The sequence below is a fragment of the Poecilia formosa genome, unplaced genomic scaffold (assembly GCF_000485575.1).
Source record: "Poecilia formosa unplaced genomic scaffold, Poecilia_formosa-5.1.2 Scaffold41, whole genome shotgun sequence".
Classification (NCBI taxonomy): domain Eukaryota; kingdom Metazoa; phylum Chordata; class Actinopteri; order Cyprinodontiformes; family Poeciliidae; genus Poecilia; species Poecilia formosa.
In genome coordinates this window covers 606,568-628,857 of record NW_006799980.1, presented here as the reverse complement: position 1 = coordinate 628,857, position 22,290 = coordinate 606,568, and the positions used below count along the sequence as shown (strand labels likewise).

At 39.5% G+C, this 22,290-nt stretch overlaps 1 protein-coding gene across 1 annotated transcript; it reads right to left on the bottom strand.

The window, feature by feature from the left end:
- Window positions 1-5: 5 nt before the first annotated feature.
- LOC103137600 (ephexin-1-like) lies at window positions 6-20,398 on the bottom strand. The gene is made up of 16 exons (XM_016671109.1): window positions 20,037-20,398; window positions 14,600-15,055; window positions 8,829-9,953; window positions 8,702-8,744; window positions 8,400-8,446; window positions 7,605-7,879; window positions 6,559-6,719; window positions 6,299-6,451; window positions 6,045-6,174; window positions 4,654-4,728; window positions 4,373-4,465; window positions 4,140-4,294; window positions 2,394-2,558; window positions 1,169-1,251; window positions 987-1,091; window positions 6-664 (listed from the first exon to the last, which is right to left on the bottom strand). The coding sequence occupies exons 2-16, from the start codon at window positions 14,982-14,984 to the stop codon at window positions 504-506; spliced, it is 3,156 nt and encodes a 1,051-aa protein (XP_016526595.1). The 5' UTR covers window positions 14,985-15,055; window positions 20,037-20,398; the 3' UTR covers window positions 6-503.
- Between the last annotated feature and the right edge of the window lie 1,892 nt (window positions 20,399-22,290).

Here is a 22,290-nt window from a genome sequence, read left to right as displayed (position 1 = left end):
GAGACTAAGATTGTTTTTTGTTTTTTTATTAAAAGTACAACTGCTAGTTTAATCAAAACACCCTTTTACAATTTACATTTTTTAACATATTTACATTTTTTTCCCCTTACAGAACTGTAGGAGGCGTTGTAGTATTCCAGCACTATCGGTTTTAAATATCCAGAGGTGATCGGCAGATCTTTGCTCTAGATTCTTGAAAACTTTGCCATCTCAGTGACAGTCAGCAGGATGTTTGACGTGGCAGGAACCGGAGAATGTGCATGACTCAACGTTGACTAGTATCTCAAGAAATCTGGAGAATGATTGGCATGTACAGTTTCCCAGTCATTGTTAAAAGTGCATGCTGCGTTTTTAGCATTGGCAATAACAGATCTAATTTTAGTTCCTTGTTACTTCGGTGGGATAAGCTGGGGGATTATTTACAAGGTGTTTGCTGATAATCGGCATTCACTGGGATCTTCTGTCTTATTGTCCTTTAAAGCGTATGTCCGGTGTAGACGTACTCAGCGGGCCTTGCCACATTTCACCATCATCGTAGCCTGAGAGACCCTGTAGCGCTCCTTGACGTTTCTTCTCCTGACGTGCTCGTTGGTGATCTCGATGACGTTCGTGTCGGGGAACCAGCCTTTCTGACCGTCGGACAAACGGACTCCTTCGTACCAGCCTAGAGTTGAAACAAAAAGGAAAAAAAAAAAAAAAAAAACCGGGGAGGGGAAGAACGTGGAAGACAAACGAGGGAAGATTGAAGGTTTTTCTTTTCATGCAAGAAAGTCAAAAAGATTAAACTACTAAAGGAAGGTTTGAGGATTAAGGGGGTGTATACATAAAGTCAAGGAATGGAACAGATAAGTGAAACAAAAGCAAATCTGTTCACTTGATACAATCATTCAACCTATATTTGAATCCCATATTTGCAACAAAAACAAAAAAAAAATCAAAAAAGATGTTTTGAAAATTTCTACAATGCATTGTTTGCCGGTTTTTACCCTCGTTGGTTTTGCGGATGACATTGACGATCTCAGTGGGTTCCAGGTTGAGTTCGTCTGCTTGCTGGGCGATGTACTGCTCCACACACTGCACCTGAGGACAATCTGACACACACACACACGACCGTAAAGCATGGAACAAGACCAAACACACAGGGTCTGTTTGTCGATGCTGTTCTCACCCCAGTCCTCATAAATCACTTCTTCGTCGACGTCTTCTTTGGTGGTGCTGGGGAAAGCCGCCAACCATCTCTGCATGTCCGACCTGTTGACACAAACGAGCTTTGACTGGACTGAAGCAGAACCTCGTTTTCTCCACCTCCTAATGAAAAGATGAGAGCTTCTGATCTGCTAACATGCAGCGTGTCGGGGTTTACTGACGTTCCTCTTTGGGGGGGCGCTGAATGACTGATAATTGGATTTTCTGTTTTTACGGGGTTAGGTCAGGATTACCAAATTTTTCAAATATCTTTCTTCAAATTCATTACTTTACATTTACTTGGTATTTGATTAAGTTGTCTTTTACACTGTGTGACTCGTGTTTGTTTGCATTTCCTTCCAGAAGCTTCTCAATAGTTTGCTGAAGTTCTGACCCGTTCCTCCCGTCAAGACTGGTGGAACTGAGTCAGGTTAGTAGGTCATCTTAGTTTTATATTTTCTGTCTTCCACTAAACATTTACTTTATTGCCCTAAAGCAACTTTATGGTATCCTTGGGTTTACCGTCCATTTCAGCCTAAGATTAAAACTTCCTGGTCGATATCTTGATGTTGCTCCAATATTTTCACACGACACTCTTTCCTCATGATGCCATCTGGTTCTTCTTCTTCTCTTCTTGGCTGATTTCAAGTTAGATTTTGATCAGGTAGAAGTTTTATTTTCTCTCCCTGAGACCAACTCACAATTTCCTTGGCTTGTGTGTTTGGGATCATTGTTTTGCTGAGAATCACTCCCTTCATTTCACCTTCAGGTTCGAAACAACAATGTCTGCGTACATTTCTCAATTAGTTTTTTCCCCCAAAGTATATGAAGTCTGGTGGATCCAAATGGTCTTTATTGCCTCTTAAAGCTCTGAATCCAGCTGTAGTCAATCCTGTGTGAAAGTTTTCCTTCCACTCAACTTCCCCAGATATGCTTTGATAGCAGAAAACTTCTTTAGCAATGACCTTCTGTGGCTTTACCTTCCATGGATAAGCCATAATATAACATGTTTTAAAAAATATATCATTTTTATTCATTTTTTCTGAGAATTATGATTTTTAATTATCTGTATGAGCTAATATGAGCAATAAACCTAAGAGAAACACTTGCGATACATGGTTTTACGTGATAAACCTGAATAATATACGAGTTTCAGTTTTTAAATCTCATTACTAAATTAAAGCTTATTGAGATTCGCTTTTACTCACTTGGTCGGGGCTTTGAGGAGCCGCTCCATTGTGCGTCCCTGGTGGTTTTCCAGCATGATGAGGTTGAAGCAGTTCTCGTAGGTCGCGCCACCAAAACATTCATCCAAAGGCTGAGCCTGCACCAGAGATCGATGAGTGTGGTCCATCACCACATAACGGTCTGAGCTGTTCACAACGAACCAGAACCAGAGAGCAGAGCTCGGTCAACGGCAAACAAACAGCTGGAGGGAGGTTTAACTGGTTACACAAAAATGTATCCAAGAAAAAAAACAAAAAACACAAGAAGCAGAACAAGCAGATGTGTCACATGCATGAACTGTACGGGTGTCTCTTCTCTTAAATGTCTTTGACAACGTTTCCCGTTACATTTGAGGAAGTATCGAGTCAATTCATGAGTGGTGACAGAAAATCGAAGGCATGCGGTGGTTTTATTCTTCACAGGTGAAATGTCATGACGGCAACATGACTAGGGGAAAAACAACGGGAGAAATCTCCCAACTGAGCATACTGGAGCGGAGCCAAAGAAAAAAACTTTAGTTCAGACTATTTTCAACCTTCTGTTAGACCAGCAGTACAGCAACAAAGGTGGCAAAACATTCCTCAAGTGATAAGTGTAAGTGATAAGCTTGTTTTCACTTGGATGGTTCCACATGCTGTATAAAAAGGCAAAGCAATTATAAAAATGTTTGAAATCAAATCTTCCATTGTTAATATTTTACTACATGACAAAATAATTTAAGAAAACACATCAAATTCAGAAATTTAAAGACATTTTGGACAGGATTTATTTAGAACTGCGTGACCTGAATCAAATGTCATGGATTTCCTTGAACAAGTTTTCACAATTACTACTGCTGGAGTTCTGGTCATTTCCTCCTGACAGAACTGTTGCAACGAGTTTATATTGATGCATGCCCAGCTCTTCTCAACAGGACACAGATCAGGCTTTGTGGTGGCCTCGTCAAAACACTCCGTTATCTGTAAGCCACTTTGTAACTGAATTGCTGGTGTGCTTCGAGTCATGTGAAATATTTAGTATTTCCACTGAAGTTCTTCCTTTATGATGCCATTGATTTGTTAAATGTGTCATTCCCTATTAAAGGAAAACAAATGCAACATAATTGTACTTTCCATTTAGGGTGGTGGGTGACGCTTTATTTGACGGGGTGTGCATAAGGCAGACATGAAACTGTCATAAACATGACCTGTCATGAAGACGAGAGTCTTTAAGAATGTTTATAAATGTTGTCATGAGGCGTCAATCGGCAAATAATGACACTTTTAAAGCAAAGATGCTTTAAAAGTTGCATTAAAAGTCCATTAAAAGTGCCAACTTTGTATGATTTTGTAAATAACGACAATTTAATGCAAAGTTGGCACTTTTAATGGACTTTTAATGGAACTTTTAAAGCAACTTTGCATTAAAAGTGTCATTATTTACCGAATGACACTTCATGACAACAGTTATAAATATTCATAAATACTCCTTCATGTTCATGACAGGTGTTATGTCACGTTATGACAGTGTCATGTCAGTCTTATGCACAGCCTGTCAAAGTGTTACCGGATCAGGTTCTCAAGCTTGCTAGCTTGCGCTTTTTCCTCCACATGTAAACATGGTTAGATAGAGAGAAAAAAATGAGGTGCGTCTTTTTATAGTGCATGTAGGCTTTTGGTTTCAGTGGTAAATAGTATTTTTTTTAATGCATCATAGATAATGTTTCTTCAACAGCTTTTCTACGTTACCCTTTCTTGATGGTAATTAGTAGGTGGTCGTTAAAAAGGAAGAGGTAAACCGGAGAGAACTTGGCCCTCATGTTCACAAAGGTTTTTGATTTCGACATTTCTTGCAGCTCTCCCTTCTTCTCCAGAAATCGAGTCTCAGAGATGATCGGGATGGCCTGGCGAGGACAGAATGCAGTTTAAACTCTTCATAACTAATAGACGGACATATCAAAGGCGTCCCGGTCTGGGCTTACCCTGAACTTGTCAAACTCGAGCATCTTTGAGATTTCAATCAGCTCTTCCATCTGCCTCATCTTTCCTACGTCTCTGTTGCAACAATCAATAATCTGTGTGCGATCAAGAGGGAAATAAAGAGTCGAAATGCTTATTTTGCTTTTTAAAACAACTCCCTCTGCCACTTTAAATCATTCCTCACTCGGCAGGAAATCCGTACCCAACACAATATAAGATCTCCAGTTATGTAAAGCAGCGGCCATGTATGTGGAGGGGAAAGTGAAGAGTGAGGGCTGTTTACCTTAGAGACGGAGGTCAGAGCCTTAGAGGCCGTCTGCTCCTCTGGCGTTCCCTCTTTTGTTCTCTTCAAGATGTTCTGAAACCACAAACAAGCTTTTATCTAAGCAGCTCGTTCTTTTCCGTGCGGATCCTAAACAGGTTGCAGGGTGGAGGTGAGGCGACTCCACGGCGCGCGTCAGGAAGCAGAAAGGATTACTCTGGAGTGATGGCATTCCTTACAGTCACACAGCAAGATGAACTCAGACTACCGGCGGTTAAAGGAAATAAACAGAAACCGAAAAGGATCACTCTGCTCTGAATGTGCTGACAGAAAATATTTAAAGCTTTTGAGAACTAATTGTTTGAATTCTTCAGTTCACCGCCTAAACCAGAGGCCTGTATAGATATATATGTCTAAGCAAGCCTGTTTAGAAAATGTATCAGCTATACAGGTCATCATAATTATCACACTTAAAACATTTGGTACACATATGAGCAAAATATGTGGTTTTTACACAATTACTTGCAAAAGTTTTAAACCACCCATCATTTTTTTTTTTTACACTTTGAACCCAACGAACAAGCCTTCCTGCTGACGTCTAAATAGTCTCGATTATTTTCAGGTGGGTTTTTTTTTGTGACTTTTAAGGCTACTTCACTCTCTGGGAACAGGAAAAAACGCCAGAGCTGGTAAACCAGCTACATCAGATAAATGGTAAGTCATGTCTTCGAAAACTAAGGCAACAACGTGCAGCAAATACCTGACACAGAACCTGAAGTCCTACATAACTTCATCACATACTGTAAACTCACTGGTCACATTATCATCTGCGGTATGCTAAGCTTTCAGCTAACAGCCCTGAGTTATCTTTGATATTTCTATAGATTTATCTAGATAATATGAGTTTGTGAAGAGGTCTACTCTCCCACGTTCTTCTGTTATATTCTTCAATATTCGACTACTACATATTTACTTTAATAGTGTTCTCTTGATCGACTTTTATAAGTGCATTTATTTTCCCTTAGAATAAAGGTTTACAACACCAACAACAGGGTGCCAGAGCCTGTTGTTGGTGTGTTATTAAATAAGTGAATGCCTCTCTAGTTACTGTGATAAATGCAACATTATCAGAAACCCGTGATTTCCAGGTTTCTATCATATGCTCCAGACTCAGCCGATGACTCTGGTAGGTTGCCATTTTTAATTTAAATCTGAAACAAAGTTAAAAAGCACACAGATTTTTTTTCTTTTAGCGACAGCTACAAATGTAGCTCTTTGTGTTCTAGACAATCTTTTAGATTGTGATCATTTTATGGCGCATATATTGCTTAAAGTTCAAAGTGTGAGCAAAACTCAGCCTTCCACCATTTTTTTCTGTCTTTAAAATCCAAACCCGGCATGACGCTGCTCACCTCGATGAGCATCTTTATGCGCGTTATCCGCTGGAAAGGCAGCAGCAGGAAGGAGATGAAGGGCAGCCGCTGACACTGAGGCAGCTCCTGAAGGCGGTTGATGACTGCGGCGAACTGTTCATTACTCTTCCTGTAGGTATGCAGAAAATCAGATTACATGGCATCAGCCTTAGTATTCCTGCAAGTCACCCTGATTTACTGGCAGTCCAAAACAGCTGCTGATCGTTTCTGGTAATGGGAAAGTTGTTTCTTACATGAGTCGACTGTAGGTCTTTTCCTGGTAGGTCTGGTTGCGGACATAGTCGATGTAGGTGGAGAAGTTGTGCTGGGCGTGGTAGTGGAGGATGTCGCATATGTCTGGGAAAACGATCTCCTTGAATATGTGCTCTTCCAGGTCTTTCAGGAACCTGCAGCAAATGGTTTCATGAAACGCCTCCGGATAAGAGAAGAGCTCCAGCTGCCTCAGGAGTCGCTTTCTTTCTTTTCTGTGTCTCTCGTGGTGTTGACCTCTCACCTCTCGCTGACCTCGCGGACCTTCAGGATGTTGGAGAACAGGGTTTTCCTGTCACTGATAATGATCGTGTCTGTCAGCTCCCGGTTTTCCATGAAGTGCTCAGTCAGAACGTAGAGGGACCGCAGGTAGGAAGACTCGGAGGTCAGGACCTCAAACATGCTCTGCCAAGAAGAGTCAAAGTCAAACACTGAAACTTGGAACAGGGTTACATTACTTCTTCAGTCCTGTTTATGTTTCCAAGAACTGCCAAACATCCTGTGCTTAACTGATCCTTCAACAGAAATGTCACCAATAAGTGAGCAAATATTTGAATATATTATAATATCATATCAACAACTTATTTCAAAAAGTAAAGTGTTTTAAAAAAGTGTTTTATAAAAGTTTTCTGCGTGATTCACTGACTTCTCTAACCCCACTAAGACCATTAGAAACTGTACAAAAATGTAAAATCGCAAATAAATTGCATAAATTTATCTGTTGACAAATTGGGTGTCAACAGAGGAGCGCTAATGGCTAAGATGTACATCATCCAGCCAACCGGTGATAAATTAGAAATTACCCACAATAGACGCAAAAAAAAAGCTAGCTGGCTTTACCTGGCTAGTTAGCAAGGGTATATTAGCAGCTAAGGACCGTTAGCCGTAACCACCTCAAGTCACAGACGATGTCTCTGTGCCAAGCAAATTTTTGCCTCACAGCAAAGCTCCATGAGGAAAAAAAAAAAAAGAAAACTACATAGAAAATTTAAGACCTGTGAGTAACAAATTTAAGACATTTTAAGGTTTTAATTTTAGATAAATTAATTTAAGATGTTGTAAGACCTATTAAGGATGCAGATACCTGTTATATGGATTCATTACACATAAAGTGTCATGTGTTACATCATGGTATAAACAGTCATGGGAAATACTGCTCATTTGACAGTCGCCGACACTCAAAGCACAGACAGTGCTAAAACATGAAAAGTGTGAGGACACGAGTATCACTTTTAGACTATGACTTGCAGGTAATACTTTGTCTGCTTTCAGCGTGTTTGTCCTCCTCACCTCCTGGTACTTGATCTGGTCAACAGTGAGCTGGTCCAGCAGTCCACTGTCCCGTACGGTCGGCTGTTGCTGCCACAAGGTGGTTTGACTCACTGCGGGCACAGGGCTCCCTCTGGCTACAAAGTTCTCATTTGACTTTCCAGATGTTTTTTCTCTGAAGCGCGCCGCAAATTCCATAGCGTAGTCCATGCTGGTTTTGCTGATGTTTCGGATTACGGTCTGTCGATGAATCTCCTTTTGGATTGCGAAGTCGCTGTACGTTTGGTACAGAGGCCCTGAGGTGAGACAAATCCACGTTTTAGAAAGATTTTAGTTTGTCCCCAGCATGCATTGTTGCAAAGACAAGATTAAGAAAAAAACAATTAAAAAGCAACAATTACTTTATTTATATTCAAACACAACACAAGTGATAGCGAGGTGTATTTTTTTCTACACGCAGCTTGCAAAATGTAAACGAAAATAAAACAGTCAGATTGGAAGGAGAGCATCTGTGAACACCAATTCTTTAAGTCTCGCTATAGATTTCATATTGGAGTTAGGTCTGGACTTTGACTAGGCCTTACTACCGCATGAAAATGCTTTGATCTAAACTACTGTAAACCATAAAATCCAAATAAAATGAACCATTGAATAGGATGTGACTCATTGTGCCAGGCTGTTGTTTATTTGCACACAGATACAACCAGAAGCAGTTGCTTTGCAGACTTGCTTTTGACCAGACGTGCTTTCAGCTCCACTTGCAACTTGGATCACTTGTGTTAATAGTGATACTTTACCGATGTATCTGAGCCTTACCATCTGTCAGGCACAACTTGAATGACGAATTCCTTCTGACTGGAGACCTGAAACAGGAAACACAAAGTGAGACGTGAACAGTTATCACAGCTACTTTTCCTTCTGTGGGGAACAGTTGGATTCGTGACATTGTGTGTTGTCATCACTTGTTGTTGCTTAGAAAAATGACGATGTAGGTCAGAAATGATTTGTTGCCAATTGCAGTCTGTTCACATGGACTAGTTATAGAGAGGCTACTATGGAAAATTGACTTTTGAGTTTTATATCATGTTATAATGTTATTCCTGATATTAACAACTTACCGGTCTGTGTCTTCTTTCTCTCCATCTCTTTTATTTTCTTCTTCTATTGTAACAAAAAAGCAAGCATTGGTTCAGATAATGAGCAATTCAGCGCAGGAGGAGATTCTGATTTCGCTTAAGTACAAACCCGACAAGTTGGCGGATTGCATCGAGACGCTGCTGGCCCTCCTGGAGTGGGTCTTCGGTGGAGCCGGTGGGGGTCTGCAAGGAAGCAGAGGGCTGCTTGGAGGAGACGTTTTGGGGGGTTGTGGTCTGACCCGACTGATTGAGAGGTTACTGCTATAGACTGGAGAGCCGTTCACAGGAACCCTCGGTAGTATGGGAGGTGGTTCTGTTGGGTTCTCAAGCTCAGGTGTAGCGTCCGAGGGGCCGTGGGCAGGTTTCTCCCGTCGAGCTGGGTAGTGGACTCTTATTTGAGGAACTTCGTGCAAGTCATTCCTAGAAGATGAGAGTTTTCTAGCGCCCTCATCAGCGTCAGGTAGCTGGAGCTCGTAGATGCTACCCTCCTCGTCATCTTCTGGGGGTTGGCTTGGGACCGGTGGAGGCTGAGGATTTTTTTCAGGTGAAGGCTGACGGCGAGCAAAGGCAGCCAGAGGACTGTGGTCTGAAAGTTTTTTCAGACCCCCAGCCAGCGCAATTTCCAGAGACTGATGGAACTGTGACTTAGGTGTTTTCACATCTCTTGGCCCATTCTTCCCCTTCCCTTCATTTTCTCCCTCTTTAATCTTCTCACCAACCTTTCCACCATGTGCTCCATCAGCTTCCACAGGATGCAGCACATCCTGTGGAAGCTGATGTTCTCCATCTGCTGCATTCACTTCCACCTCCTTCGGCTGTTCAGCTTCTGTCTCTTCTCCCTGATCATCCCTCTTTTTCTCTGAGTCATTTTTTTCCACCTTATCCTCTGCTGCCTTCAGCTCCCCCTCCTTCTTCTGTGCTGGTAATTCAGACTCATATTCTTCTTCCTGTCCTCCAACTTCCTGCTCTTCTCTTTGCACCGCCTCTATTTGATTTGCTTTCTGTACCGTCACATCTTTCTGTTCTCTCCGCTCTTCCCCGTTGGTCTGACCCTCTCCGCCTGGAGAGTCTTCATCTACAGGCACCCATATGAGCATCATGCCGGGTCTCTTTAGGTGACATATGCAGGTGCAGGTTTTGTTGCAGCAGCGACTGAGAGGAGTGTATAGCAGGTCCTCTGCGTTTGCTTCAGGCGCTCCTGTCCCCTGATCCTCCACCTCCTTCCCATCAGGTGCTGGAGACACACAAGAGGTACAACTTCATTTTTGACTGGTTTCATGCCATCTTGAACCCCTCCATCTTTGACATTTTTAATTAGCTTCATGCATTTCATCACTACAGTTTCTTGGAAAAGTATTCATACCTTTTAAACCTGTTTTATATCTTCTAACCACAAGCTTCAACGTATTTTATCAGAATTCATTCAAAGAGACCAAGACAAAGTAATGCATAATTGACAAGTGGAAAGATTTGCATTCAGCTCTCTAGCAGGAAAAGCTTTTAGTGTACTTACAGCTGCAAGTGTTTCGGGAGACGGCATCTAGACACTGAACTCTTTTCACTACTCTTTACAAAACAGTTCAAGCTGAGATTGGATGAAGAGCGTCTGTGAAAATCTATTTTTAAAGTCTCGCCACAGATTCTAAATGGGATTTAGCTCTAGAAAAGCATCTCCAAAGCATGATGCTGCTACCACCGTGTTTTATTGTAGCGATAGTGTGTTCAGAGAGCTAGTGATGTACAGAGTCAGTTTTCTGCCACACATAACATGTTTCATATAGGAAAAGGAGCAGGTTTGTGGAGGGCACCACTAACCTTTTGGCTGCTTCTCTGGCCAATGCCCTCAGCAGGGCATCGGTCAGGTTTTCTACCCAGTTTAGGTAGAAAACCATGTCCTTGTAGGTTTAGTGCACACTTTTTCCATTTTAACGTGATTTGCTCAACAGTACTCTGAGTTGTTAGACGCTTGGGATGTGGTTAAAGTATATATTTTCCAGGCACACAGTGCCACTTTATAGACAGTTTTAGGTGTTATAAAAATGTAGCATAAACCAAACATTGATTTTAAAGGAATTTGATTTCGCAATTTGGCTCCTTGAATTGGGTCACTGTCTCTTTAAGAAGCTCTTGCTCTTTCTGACACTTCAGCACGCCATCTCAGCAGCGCTCCTCCATGAAGCCGTTTACAAGCCGGTCTTAGGCGCGTTGGAGAGAAAAGCTTAGCATACTCGAAGCTGTGTGAGGCGTTTTGAAAATAGGTGGCGCTTTGTGGGAGCAACTATTTAGGCTCCCATGAATGGTTGCCACGGGAGATTAAAACATTCATCCAACATGCATGGAAGAATCAAGGCAAGGAATAACATTATAACATGATATAAAGCTAAAAAAGGACAATTTACATAACTTCCACATTTTTAACAAAAATCCAACACTGCTATAAACTTCTCTAGAGTTTTATTTCTGCCCTGCTTGGTGAGTGTATTGGTCTTCAAGACGCTTCGTGATAAACTGATGTCCTCTAACAAACTTCTGAGGCCTTCACAGAGCACCTGGATTTATACTGAGAATAAAAAGGTGACTTTTTGTTAGACTGGATTTTATTCAGGAGTTCCAGAGTAGAAATCAGAAATCAGCAGCACACCTTTAAGTTTTTAATTGAAAAATAAGCTGTGCATCATTCTCCTTCCACTTCACTATTCTGCACAGATTTGTGTTGGTCTACCACTCAATCTATGCATTGAGGTCTGTGGTTGTATTGTGTTATGTAATGCTGAAGGCCATGAATGCATTTGCAAGTATGTGCAAATAAAGTGGTGTTGTACGTGAATTCTCATTAACTGGAATAGTTGGAGGATTCCTGGAAAAATCGCTAATGCAGGTCAGAAAGTCAACATGAAAACAACAATAAGAGGAAAAAAAAAAATTATAAAAAGCTGATTGCGTTTCCTCCCCTGGCTATTTCCTACAGTTCCTGCACCGAAACAATTAAATATTTTTAGGTCAGCGGAGCCAGGGGCTTCCTCCTCCCAGTGGGACATGTGTGCCACTCCGCCTCTGGAAGCCATCCTGAAGGCACGTGGCACATGTCCAAAACCTTTAAACTGGTTCATTTAAAAGGATAAGAAGAGCAGCAGCTCCTCCACTAGACTCCTCCCAAACAGCTGAGCTCTTCCACGTACAACTCACACATAAAACCGAAGGCGAGGGCTGGAATGTGGATCAGCGGCTTTACCTTTATGTTTTAGCTGTGTAGCTTCTTCTCTACTGAACAGAGCCAGTTGGTTGGCCACCTTTTTTGCAAAGACAGGTCATGCTAGATAGAAAATCTCATCCGTTAGTGCAGTAATACTTTGAACGTAAAATAATTTAGTTTAAATCTACATGCAGAGCGACAGAAAAGATCCAAAAAGAAGAAAAGATATCCATGAGCTGCAGTTCTAGTACTCAATAGGAGGATATATTTACAAACGCAGTCACTAAACTGATATTTTGATTTTTTTTTTAACAAGGACTTTCCCAGAGAACCACAGGAAAATATGTCCTTTGACATACTGGACATGGCCAGTATGTCCTTAGCATTTGACATACTGGACATTTCCCGTCCAGTACTTTCAGCTCATCTGAACTTTTTGGCTTTAAAATTTAGAAACAGCATCCAACAGAATGGAGAGGAATCATCCTTCAGCTACTCTTTTATCAATTCACCTAAAGAAATTGTAGCCCACAGGGTCATAGTGAGCAGGCTGGTAGTAATAAAGTGCCTGAAGATTCAGTTTAAATTAAAATTGGTTCTTGCAGTAAGAACTGTCTGTCCATGCATCCTCAATTTAAAAAAAATACTTTATTTATCCCAAAGGGAAATTAAATGTTGTCGTAACTCGTATTATTCAAGGATCTTCAAAGCGTTCTTGTGGATCACGATGCCACAGGTAGGAAGGATCTCCAGTAGCAGCAAGTCTTGCAACGACTCCTAAAAGGCTTCTGACTGAAGTCATTGTTGCTATATGATGATCTAATCCCTGTGATGACTAACAGCTCAGTTCAGGGCAGCAGAAATTGAGCCGTTAGTATTTCACAGTAGCAAGTCCTGAATGACGCCATTGGTTGTTGGGAGCACTGCTAATCCAGGTCATTTCCTCTTGCCACTCCTATTTAAATTTCTCTCTGGCGGGATGGTTAAAGAAGCATTATAGAGTCAATGGTTTCAACTTCCTCTTCTGTTTCTACGTCCATCAAGTTTAATTTTCAGCACCTCTGGGATTTGGGGTCATAGGTTAGGTGTTATAAGTTTTTGAGATAATAATCAGCTACTCCCAGTTGTAAAAATGACAAAAACAAAACAAAAAAACAAGAATATATCAGAGCTAACTGAGCTACTCCAACATGCTGTCACCATTAGATCAATTTATTACACTTGGTAATTCATTAATTTACTCCATTGATCCCTCAAGTTTAGGAGACATTTTATTTGTGAGAATGAGCCAGAAGATTTCAGTGGCTTATGACAAAAATTATTCCTCCCACAATCGTCAGGCAATTGAGGGAAAATCAGTGATAATGAAGGCAATCATTAAAAAAAATAATAATTTGAAAGACCTTAAGAAAACTTAAAGAATTGTTGATTAGCACAATGTAAGAGAACATGAGAGTCGAGTCGACTTGAGACGTGTTCTCAGCTTGGCACATAACCTCAGGTTATCTTAATTTTTTATTTTTTTACAGTGTATAATAAGAGATCCTTTTGTTATATCAGGGCAAATGTGATCCATGAAACATCATGTGACCTTTTAATGAACCTCAGCGAAAATAAAACAATTATATAACAATTGTTTCACTTTACCAAGATGAGATCATTAAATATCCACTTCCTCCACTGGAATGCGCACACGAATTTCATTGAATGCCATGCGCCAAAAACCCGAGTCTTAAATATTTGTAGTTCTCAGGAGCGGAAGGAGACTCTGCTGCTCCTGTCTCATGTCAGTCAGTGGTGCTGGCACAGAACAGCTGAGCTGACTGACCTGTTTACAGCTGTCAGAGCAGAAAAGAGGAGGGTGCCGAACCTGTCTGTCTGTCTGTCAGCTCCCTGACTCTACTGTACATTAGACTGCTAACTGCTCCTCCATGCTTCCCGCTGCATGTGTATAAAAAACTACAATCGTGTCACCATGTCTTCAGCTAGTTTTTGTGCATTTTATTCTATATTTCAGCTTATTTAGCTTTTTTGTGTATTAAAAGTTGCACACAAAAAAGTGTTGCATACTGTCAGGCATATCTGAACAGAAAGAAGAGTCTTGAAAGAGTAAATTAAACTTTTTCTAGTCAAATTTATTTTGAGCATGGGTTTAAAACGAGCCTGAGTTCAGAGTTCAATGTGAAACCACTACCAGTTCAGGCTAAACTACAAGTTGTGTTTGAACCAGTTGGAAGATACAGGAACTGAGAATCACATGGGGACATCACATGAAGAAAATATGCAGATTTTGTGGTCTGATCCTTGCAGTAAAGACCAAATGTTTGATGATTAAAAAAGCAGGTTGATCCTTGATCCTACGTTGTTACTGATGGTTTTGGTTAGTGCAACACGTTGCACAGAGGAAAAGTTTGTTGGTTAAGAAGATAGAGGAAGAGCCTAAACCAACGGAAATGTTTTTTTTTTGTTTTGTTTTTTAGAACAGGTGACCTGGGTGTCCTGGAACAAAACTAAAACTGGCATTGATATGCTTTAGCTCACTCACAACTTCATTTCAGTCTTCAGGTATTTCCAGAAAGAAAGGACCTCCCTACCTGGCCAACAGATTTCTAGCTTGCACTGAACAAAACAAGGGGCTAACATAAAATAACCCCATTTTGAATCACAGACTTGATCGGCTGCCGTACCTGATCGTCGTTTGTAAATGTTCATGCCTTCGCTCTCCTCTCCTATGCTCTCCGTTTGTCTCTGCGGGAAGCGGCTCCTCTTCTTGGGCAGCGGCGGCGGCGCCTCGGGTTGGGGGGCGTTGCTGTCAGGTTTGGGTCTCGTCTCAGGTGGTTTTTTCACCTGCGTACTTGGCGAAAGTTCTGCAGCACCATTCGTCAGCTGCTCTCCTGCTGCTTCGCTGGAGTCCTGCATGGAGAACCTTTTTGCTATTTTCTTGACCTTTCCCTGCGTCGAGCCTCCGCCCTCAGGTGAAGGTGAGGTCCTGTGTAGCAATCGAGGAGGGATTTCTGGTTTTGGTTTGACCTCTGGCTTGAGGGGCGACGCAGATCGTTCCTGGACAGACATCGCAGCTGACGGTTGCTTTCTGTTTCAGGAAAGAGTCAGAGGACTGGAAAGCATGGGAATTTCATCATCACCTGATGAAAGAAAAAGACAAAATGGAACATTTAATGAGTGTCTTAAGCAACTTTTTACAACAGGGCAGTAAATGACTCATTACTCAGCGACATCAGCATGTCATCCTGGATTCAGACTTTGAACTCTGAGCTATAAATCTGGCTAAGGAAGAGCTCAGGATCTGCTCTGCATGACATCTAGTCCTTTCCACTGAGCACCCATGTTAAACCCATGATAAAGTCAAAGCAGGTCAACTGGGTATTGATTAGTCTGTTTGCATCGCTACATCTTGTGATGTTTTCATTGTCTCTGATTCAGATTCTTTTATATTCTTCTGAAACTTCTTTCAACGTTAATTATTTACAGATGAAAGCACTGCATTAATTATTCATTTACTACTTTATAGCCCTGTAGTTTCAGCAGCATCAGGGAAAAAAAATATTGATCAGCAATATTACACTGCAAAAAAAAAAAAAATCTTACCAAGTATTTTTGGTATAGTTTCTAGTGGAAATACCTCAAATACATTTGAAATAAAACAAAACTAATTTACAAGTAACTTTTCAGCGCTAGAGGTTTGGTTTTAAGTGAATAATTTCTTAATATTGATGAAAAAGTGCCAACTATATCAATATCAGACTAGGATAACCAGAGTAAATACAACATGTTGTTTTAAATTTGAATAAAACTACAGTATTCAATCAGCTGGATGCAATGTGAACTTATAACTTCCTTCTGAAGTTTCATCACCTTTACAGATGCCATCAAGGATTTATGATAACTGGTGATGAGTCTTTTACGTCGCTGTGGAGAAATTTTAGCTTACTCTCCTTTACAGATTGCATGCAAATTAAAAAGAAAAAAACACTGAAACAACTTGAGAGTTTTCAAGCATCTTTCAGGTCCTACTAGCATCTCAGTTGCTATTGAGTCCAGGCTTTTACTAGGCCTCTCCGAAACCTTAGTTGTTTTTCAGCCATTCAGAGATGGACATGCTGGTACGCATGAGATAATCGTACTATCGTTCGACAGATTAAATGCTCCTTTTGAAAAAAAAAAAAAAAAAAAAACAACCTTCAAGCAGGTGTTAAAACGCTTTTCATTGAATCCATTGTTAGATGGATTATAATCTTAAATGTTTTCATGATCCGTAATTAAGACATCATCAAAAATAACAAATAAATTAAAACATAATTCTCTGTAATCAAGTGAGACGGCCTTTTGTGTCCTTTTTGGTCAGCACTTGTGACTGGAAACTCTCCACTTAAATCACAGTTCATTTGTGATTTACCAAAAGAAATGTAGTTCCCCGCATCGAGGCAGGTTGGTTTGGATCGCTTTTCCCCCTTGCTATCGATATTATATTTTAGAAACGGCTTTTTGTATGTAATTAGGTTATCTTCATCAGGTTGTAAACTTAGTTTGATGATAGAAAACATTCATGTGCCCCAAAACAGAATAAACTAAACTTTTAAGAACATTTATATTCTTTTTTTATTTCTTATATTTGATAGAAACAAAATGATTTTGTTATCACCGCGGCGCTAATCCCAGTGCTAATCGGACTAAGCAGTTTCCTGGCTCAGATCTTGCATGGGGACTTTCTGCATCACGTTTCCTTTTGGTACACAGAACATATGAATGCATGAACTGAATAAGGAAACAAATCTCAAATCTTCTCTGTCATATATAGTCAGAGTTATATATAGGTGCAAATTTTCAGAGCTTTTTCTAGCAATTCCCAGTGGCAATTATTGTTTTAACTAGCATTTGTGCGACTAAGAAGCCATTTAACTTCCTTGTTCTATGAAAAGGAATGTTAGGAACCAGACATTTTATCTACTGGTTCTGTGCCAAAATATGCCAGTAATCTTCAAATTACCCCTAACCCTCTTTTTAACCAACAACGTAGGTATGACGCTTACATAACCAGGGTCTCTTAGTATTTATTAGGTAAGATATTTATCTCTAAGCATCTATGTTTCCTTGAAGAAAGTTAACAATTTTATCTAGTGAAACTAAAGCTCAGTATCTTGACCTGTTCTCAAACTTTAAGTAGGTAAGATGCCCTGATTGGCTTGGAGCTGGAGCGTGGAAAGAAGGCAGCATATTTGCTCTGTTTCTGTTAGGCAGGACCGGCACTGCAGGATGTCAGAAAAATAAGATAAGTCAGAGAAGTTATTAATACACTAAATATACGTCAGCTTCTTTAGTCTCTCAACACACTGTACATAAACCAAAAGATAAGATTGCAACAAAATGTGCAAATTCAAATGAGGGAGTCTCCACTGATGGTCATAAGATCTTAGCTTTCTGCTGAGACTGAGGTGACCGACCTCTGAGGTCTGTCTGTAGCGCTTTGATTAACAGGATGCTCTACTGCCATTATAATGTCATATAGTTTTTAATGTAACACAAAGGTTTATATAGACAGAATAAAAAGGCACATAAACTTTTTTTTCTCATTCCCTCAAGTTAAATCAGACCAAATTTCTCGGTTTTTAGGTCAGTTGGAATTACCAAAATTTGTTGTGTTTTTTTTTTTTGCTAAATGCCACAATAATGAGATTTACTTATTCAAATTAAATTAAATTCCAAAATACTATATTGATCCCAAAGGGAAATTAAATGTTGTTGTAACTCTGGTGACGGCTGTGGGCAGGAAAGATCTCCAACGGCGCCTGTATCACAACAGATTTCAAGAAGCGTACGATGGTTTTTCTATGACAGGCTCATGAAGGGGAGGGTCAGGGTTGTTTATAATTTCCTTTATTTTATGTCACTTTACAATTATGTAGAGCTCTGTGTTGGTCCATCGCATAAAATCCCAAAGACGAATACTAAGATTTGCAGATTTTACATGACAAAATTTGACAAGTTCAATGGGTATGAATACTTTTGCACAAGGCTGTTATAAAAGGTCTTAAGGTAGAAATATGAGGAAGGGAAATTTGTTTGATCTGGGTCACCAAATGTCCACACTACAGATTTTCCTCACCATATTTATTTGATGTGAGGGAAGCAGCAGGTAAATCAAACACAAACAGGGGTTAGTCATCCTCTGAGTCATGCAGCATAAAGATGTTATCGAACTGCTTTGTAAGATAGCTCCACACACACACACACACACACACACACCTAGCGTCTGGCTGCAGTAAATAATGACAAGGTACGTACATTTTAAGTGGAACTGCTTCACTGAAAATAGCGAATAATCCAAGAGGAACACAGATTAATTTATTCTCTTGATTCAGAACAATTATCATTTAAACAACTTGGGAGATGATTTTAACAACTGTTCAGTGAAGGGTGATGAGAAGAACAGTATGGTGCTATCTTCAGTGCTCTAGTGTAGTGGTGGATAAAGGTAAGAATAGGAGATTAAATAACATTTACCTGGATCTAAAGACCATTTTGAGTTAATCAATTAGAGCAATTTTAATTAATGTTGAGGAGTTTGACTGGAGACATTTTTAAAGGGACCCTATGTTTTAATATGATACTTTGAGCTTGTAAGGAGTACTGTGTATTTAATGGATGTTACTTTTTTTTTCTGTGTTTCAATTAAGTCTCCGGAATTTAACAAAACCCCTGCAGAGCTGTGATTTTAGTGAGTATTAACTGAAAGGTTCAGTAACTTTAGTTTTTACCTAAAAGTTAATCACTGCAATCAATTATTTTATTGACTGCAATAAAATAACTGCAGTCAAAAAAAAAACCAAAAAAAAAAAAACCATTACACCATGTTCTTGATCGGCAAGCGTTTGTCAAGCAGTTTGTAAGAAAAGTGCACCAGCTAGTCGGACCAGTTTGGAAGGGCCGACTAGCTGAAACAAGACAGAGTTTCATGTTTCATGTTCAATCACACTGAAAATGCACACACACTGAAGAGTTAATATTACAAGATGATTATTTTTCAATTCACAACAATAAGAAAATGCTTCAGAGTCAACGTGAGGCAAGGAAGTACAACAGCAGCAGGGTTTTAGATTTGGCCCTCTGGTTATTTTCATTGTGCAGAGCGGCATATAGACGTTAAACTGAAGGGTGTGTTTAATCCAGGCAGTGGGAGACTGACACATTGCGATTGTGTTTTAACGGGATGAAGGACAAAACAAGTCCCCTTATTCTCTCTTTTAGACACACTCTACCCCTTTTGTCTCTCTTTGCTCCAATGACCCAGTTAGTTCAATAGCCCAATCCAGCAGTTTACAGTTTTGTCTACGTACTCAGGGCAGGTCAGTGGACTTTACTGTAATACTATTTGTCTTACTAAACCCAATACGAGTGGTGTGACCCCCTAAAACCAGCCTAGTTTGAGAACAAGAGGGGCAGCTTTGAAACACAATTCCTTTTGTGTGTGATGGACACAGTTTCACCATCTGTCTGAAGTGTCTGAAATAAAGTGGCTGGAGGGGAGGGGGACCGCAATGCATGTGAAAAGTGGGTAAGCTCCACGCTGGCCAGGGAAAGCGGAAAAGCTGTTTCAGGAAGAAGGGCGGATACATGGGCAGATGGGATGAGAATCCAGGAAAAACATGGAAACACTCCTGCTGACATGTTGGTTGTAGCTACTGAGAGAAGAGTATTCCTGTATGTGTTATTAATTATACTGAGATGACATTCAGATTATATTTATTATATTAATAAGTTGCTAAATAAAAAGCTAAACCCTTACAGATAACTACATATTAATAGAAACTGGTCTAATATGCAGAAAAGCATAGGGATTATTGTGTAGTTATACGTTCATTATTGGGTTATATGTTTTAATGTTAAACAACAATAACAACACCATAAAATTTCTTTACAAACTGGGACAAATGTCACTTCTTTAAAATAAAACAAGATTATAATACCATGTAAAGTTATGACAAGTAGCTGTTTTTTGTAGAACAGGTGCTCCGCCAACCAATCCACACTAGCTAAACAACCAAAAATGTACTTACTCTCATTTAAACTAAAACATATAAGATAAAAAAATAAAAATAAAAAACTTACCAAAACAAGGTTTTGACTCTTCCGCTTTGGTTTTGCGGGTCTACAATGAGTCTAGCATCTTGAACTACTTCTCTTTGGAAAGTCAGAAAGCCGCTCGGTGTAAACTCCGCTCCCGTCACGAGGAAAACTTAAAAAAACGGTCGTTGAAAATGACAAAAAAATAATAAATAATATCCGGTGAGCTCAATTCAATTCATAAATGTCTGTCTGTCGGCCGTGCTGTGTGCGCTCCCATCACCCCCCTTGTTGTCTCGTCTTTGTTACAAGCGCCGTTTATGAGAGAATCGGACAGGAAGGAGGAGAGAGGAGCAGGAGAACTGCCCCCACCCGCTCTTCCCGAGGTTCGAACCGACAAGTCGTGCGCAGTGAAACTAACGGTTTCCGGTGGAGCGTTTCAAAATAAAGCAAAATTTGATGAGGAGACTCCGGAAATGGTTTCAAAATAAAACTTTTCGCGAATAAGAAAACCACACCAAACCGTAGTGTTAAGTTGCATAAAAACACAATTATATTTCTCCACTCAGTGTTTGGAGGTTAGATTATTAGCATATAAGAGGGCAGAGTAATGACAAAAAGTAGGTAAAGTTACGTTGGCTTGTCTTCAAGTAGAGAGAAATGTTTGCTTGTGCCCAGACAAGTGTTTGCCTTTCTTTGCCTCAGTTTGTTACCTCAGTGTTTGGCAACCCACATAGACAGACATAGATGCTGCTGGTATGTATGTTTTACTTATTATTTGTAAATTAACTCGGGAAATGTGAATTTATTTGTGCAAGAGTACTTTTTTTCTTCTTCTCGATTGTTGTGATCTTTTTTTTTTTTTATTATGCTTTTTTTTGTTAGATTTTGCAGTTAGATCATAAATCAATATTTAATATCTTTCAAGGTTATTAAATTTGTTGATTGAAACAAAAAAAATTGCACTTCATTTATATAACTTTGTTTATTGTTTAAGATTCTCAATCTGTATGATCGAGTATCAAGAGAAAGAGGAAGACAAAATGAGTGGAGTTTCCTCTGTTGGGTGCCATGCCCTGCGCAGTTTAGGCAAAGAGAAAGTAACTCGATACATCTTTTTTTTTAACAAATTCATTTCATTACTTGAGTACAAACAGCCTCAAGCACAGTGCCATTAAACTATACCTTAACAGTCTTCACAGCAGTATCATTGAGTGCCAAATTGCAAATTACTGCTTATGCAATATGCAGACTGCAGAAAATCTGGTTTTTGCAGCCATCACATTTCTGGAATATCCATCTTTGTTGGATGTTTGACCAGTCTTCTTATCAGAATTGGTAAATATAATTTGGTTGGATTCCTGGCACAGATCTAACTCTTCAGTAAAAACACACACATTTTAAATACGTTAGGCTTAAGGCAGTTTCAGAAGCTTAATATTACCTGACTATAAACATTCAAAAACAATTTTTTAACATGCATATGAGATAATTTTCCAGTTAGAACTCCAAACTGGCCACAATAAGAATTATAATGATCTTTACCAAAATCGTTTTTGAATTTCATATTGCTACTTAGCAATAGTTGTGTCCCCACATGTGTGTCTCTTTGTCTGATACTCCCACCTAGTGTCTGAGTACAGAACATGCTATAACATAAAATATGAAAAACAATTCCAGTGCATTTGCTTCAATTATCTAACTTGACATTATGCTTGTAAGCATTTATATGGAATATATATTAGTATAACTGTCATTCACAATGGTTTGAAAAACAAATTTAGTGATATTTATCTTTATCCAGCAAACTCGCCATGCAGAAATGTCTTCCATTTCTAATATTGTCCTTTCAGTCTTCTTTAATTTAAGACATTTTATCAAGATAGGTTTTGGCAGTAAAAACAAAGGAAAACAAAACAAACAAAAACAAAACACTGTTATAATTTTATAAATGCTTGGATTTGAAATGGTGGTTCCAACATGAAGTCTTCCTAACATGTTAAAATAAGGTAATCACAAAAACATATTTTGTTACCTTGACCCAAAATTCATACACAATTTTGACTTCAAAGTCACAAGTTTACATCTAAATCCTTAATTTAAAAAAAATCAATGTTCAATGTAGTTACATTTGATATATCAAAATCTTAAAGGCTTTTATTAAATGGGGACTAAACATCTTTTCCAAATTAAGTATTTTGCCAAGCTATATATGTTATTTGTTTTGCATGCTATTATTGAGCATAGGCTCACAAAAATTAATAAAGGAGGCAGGTATAATGTGATTCTAATAGTAGTA

Excerpts from the sequence above, each read along its gene's own strand:
- LOC103137600 (XM_016671109.1), bottom strand. The coding sequence starts at position 14,984 with ATGTCTGTCCAGGAACGATCTGCGTCGCCCCTCAAGCCAGAGGTCAAA. Across the intron at positions 8,745-8,828 it reads GCAATCCGCCAACTTGTCGG|AAGAAGAAAATAAAAGAGAT; the intron begins GTTTGTACTTAA and ends TTGTTACAATAG. Across the intron at positions 1,092-1,168 it reads AGTGATTTATGAGGACTGGG|ATTGTCCTCAGGTGCAGTGT; the intron begins GTGAGAACAGCA and ends TGTGTGTGTCAG.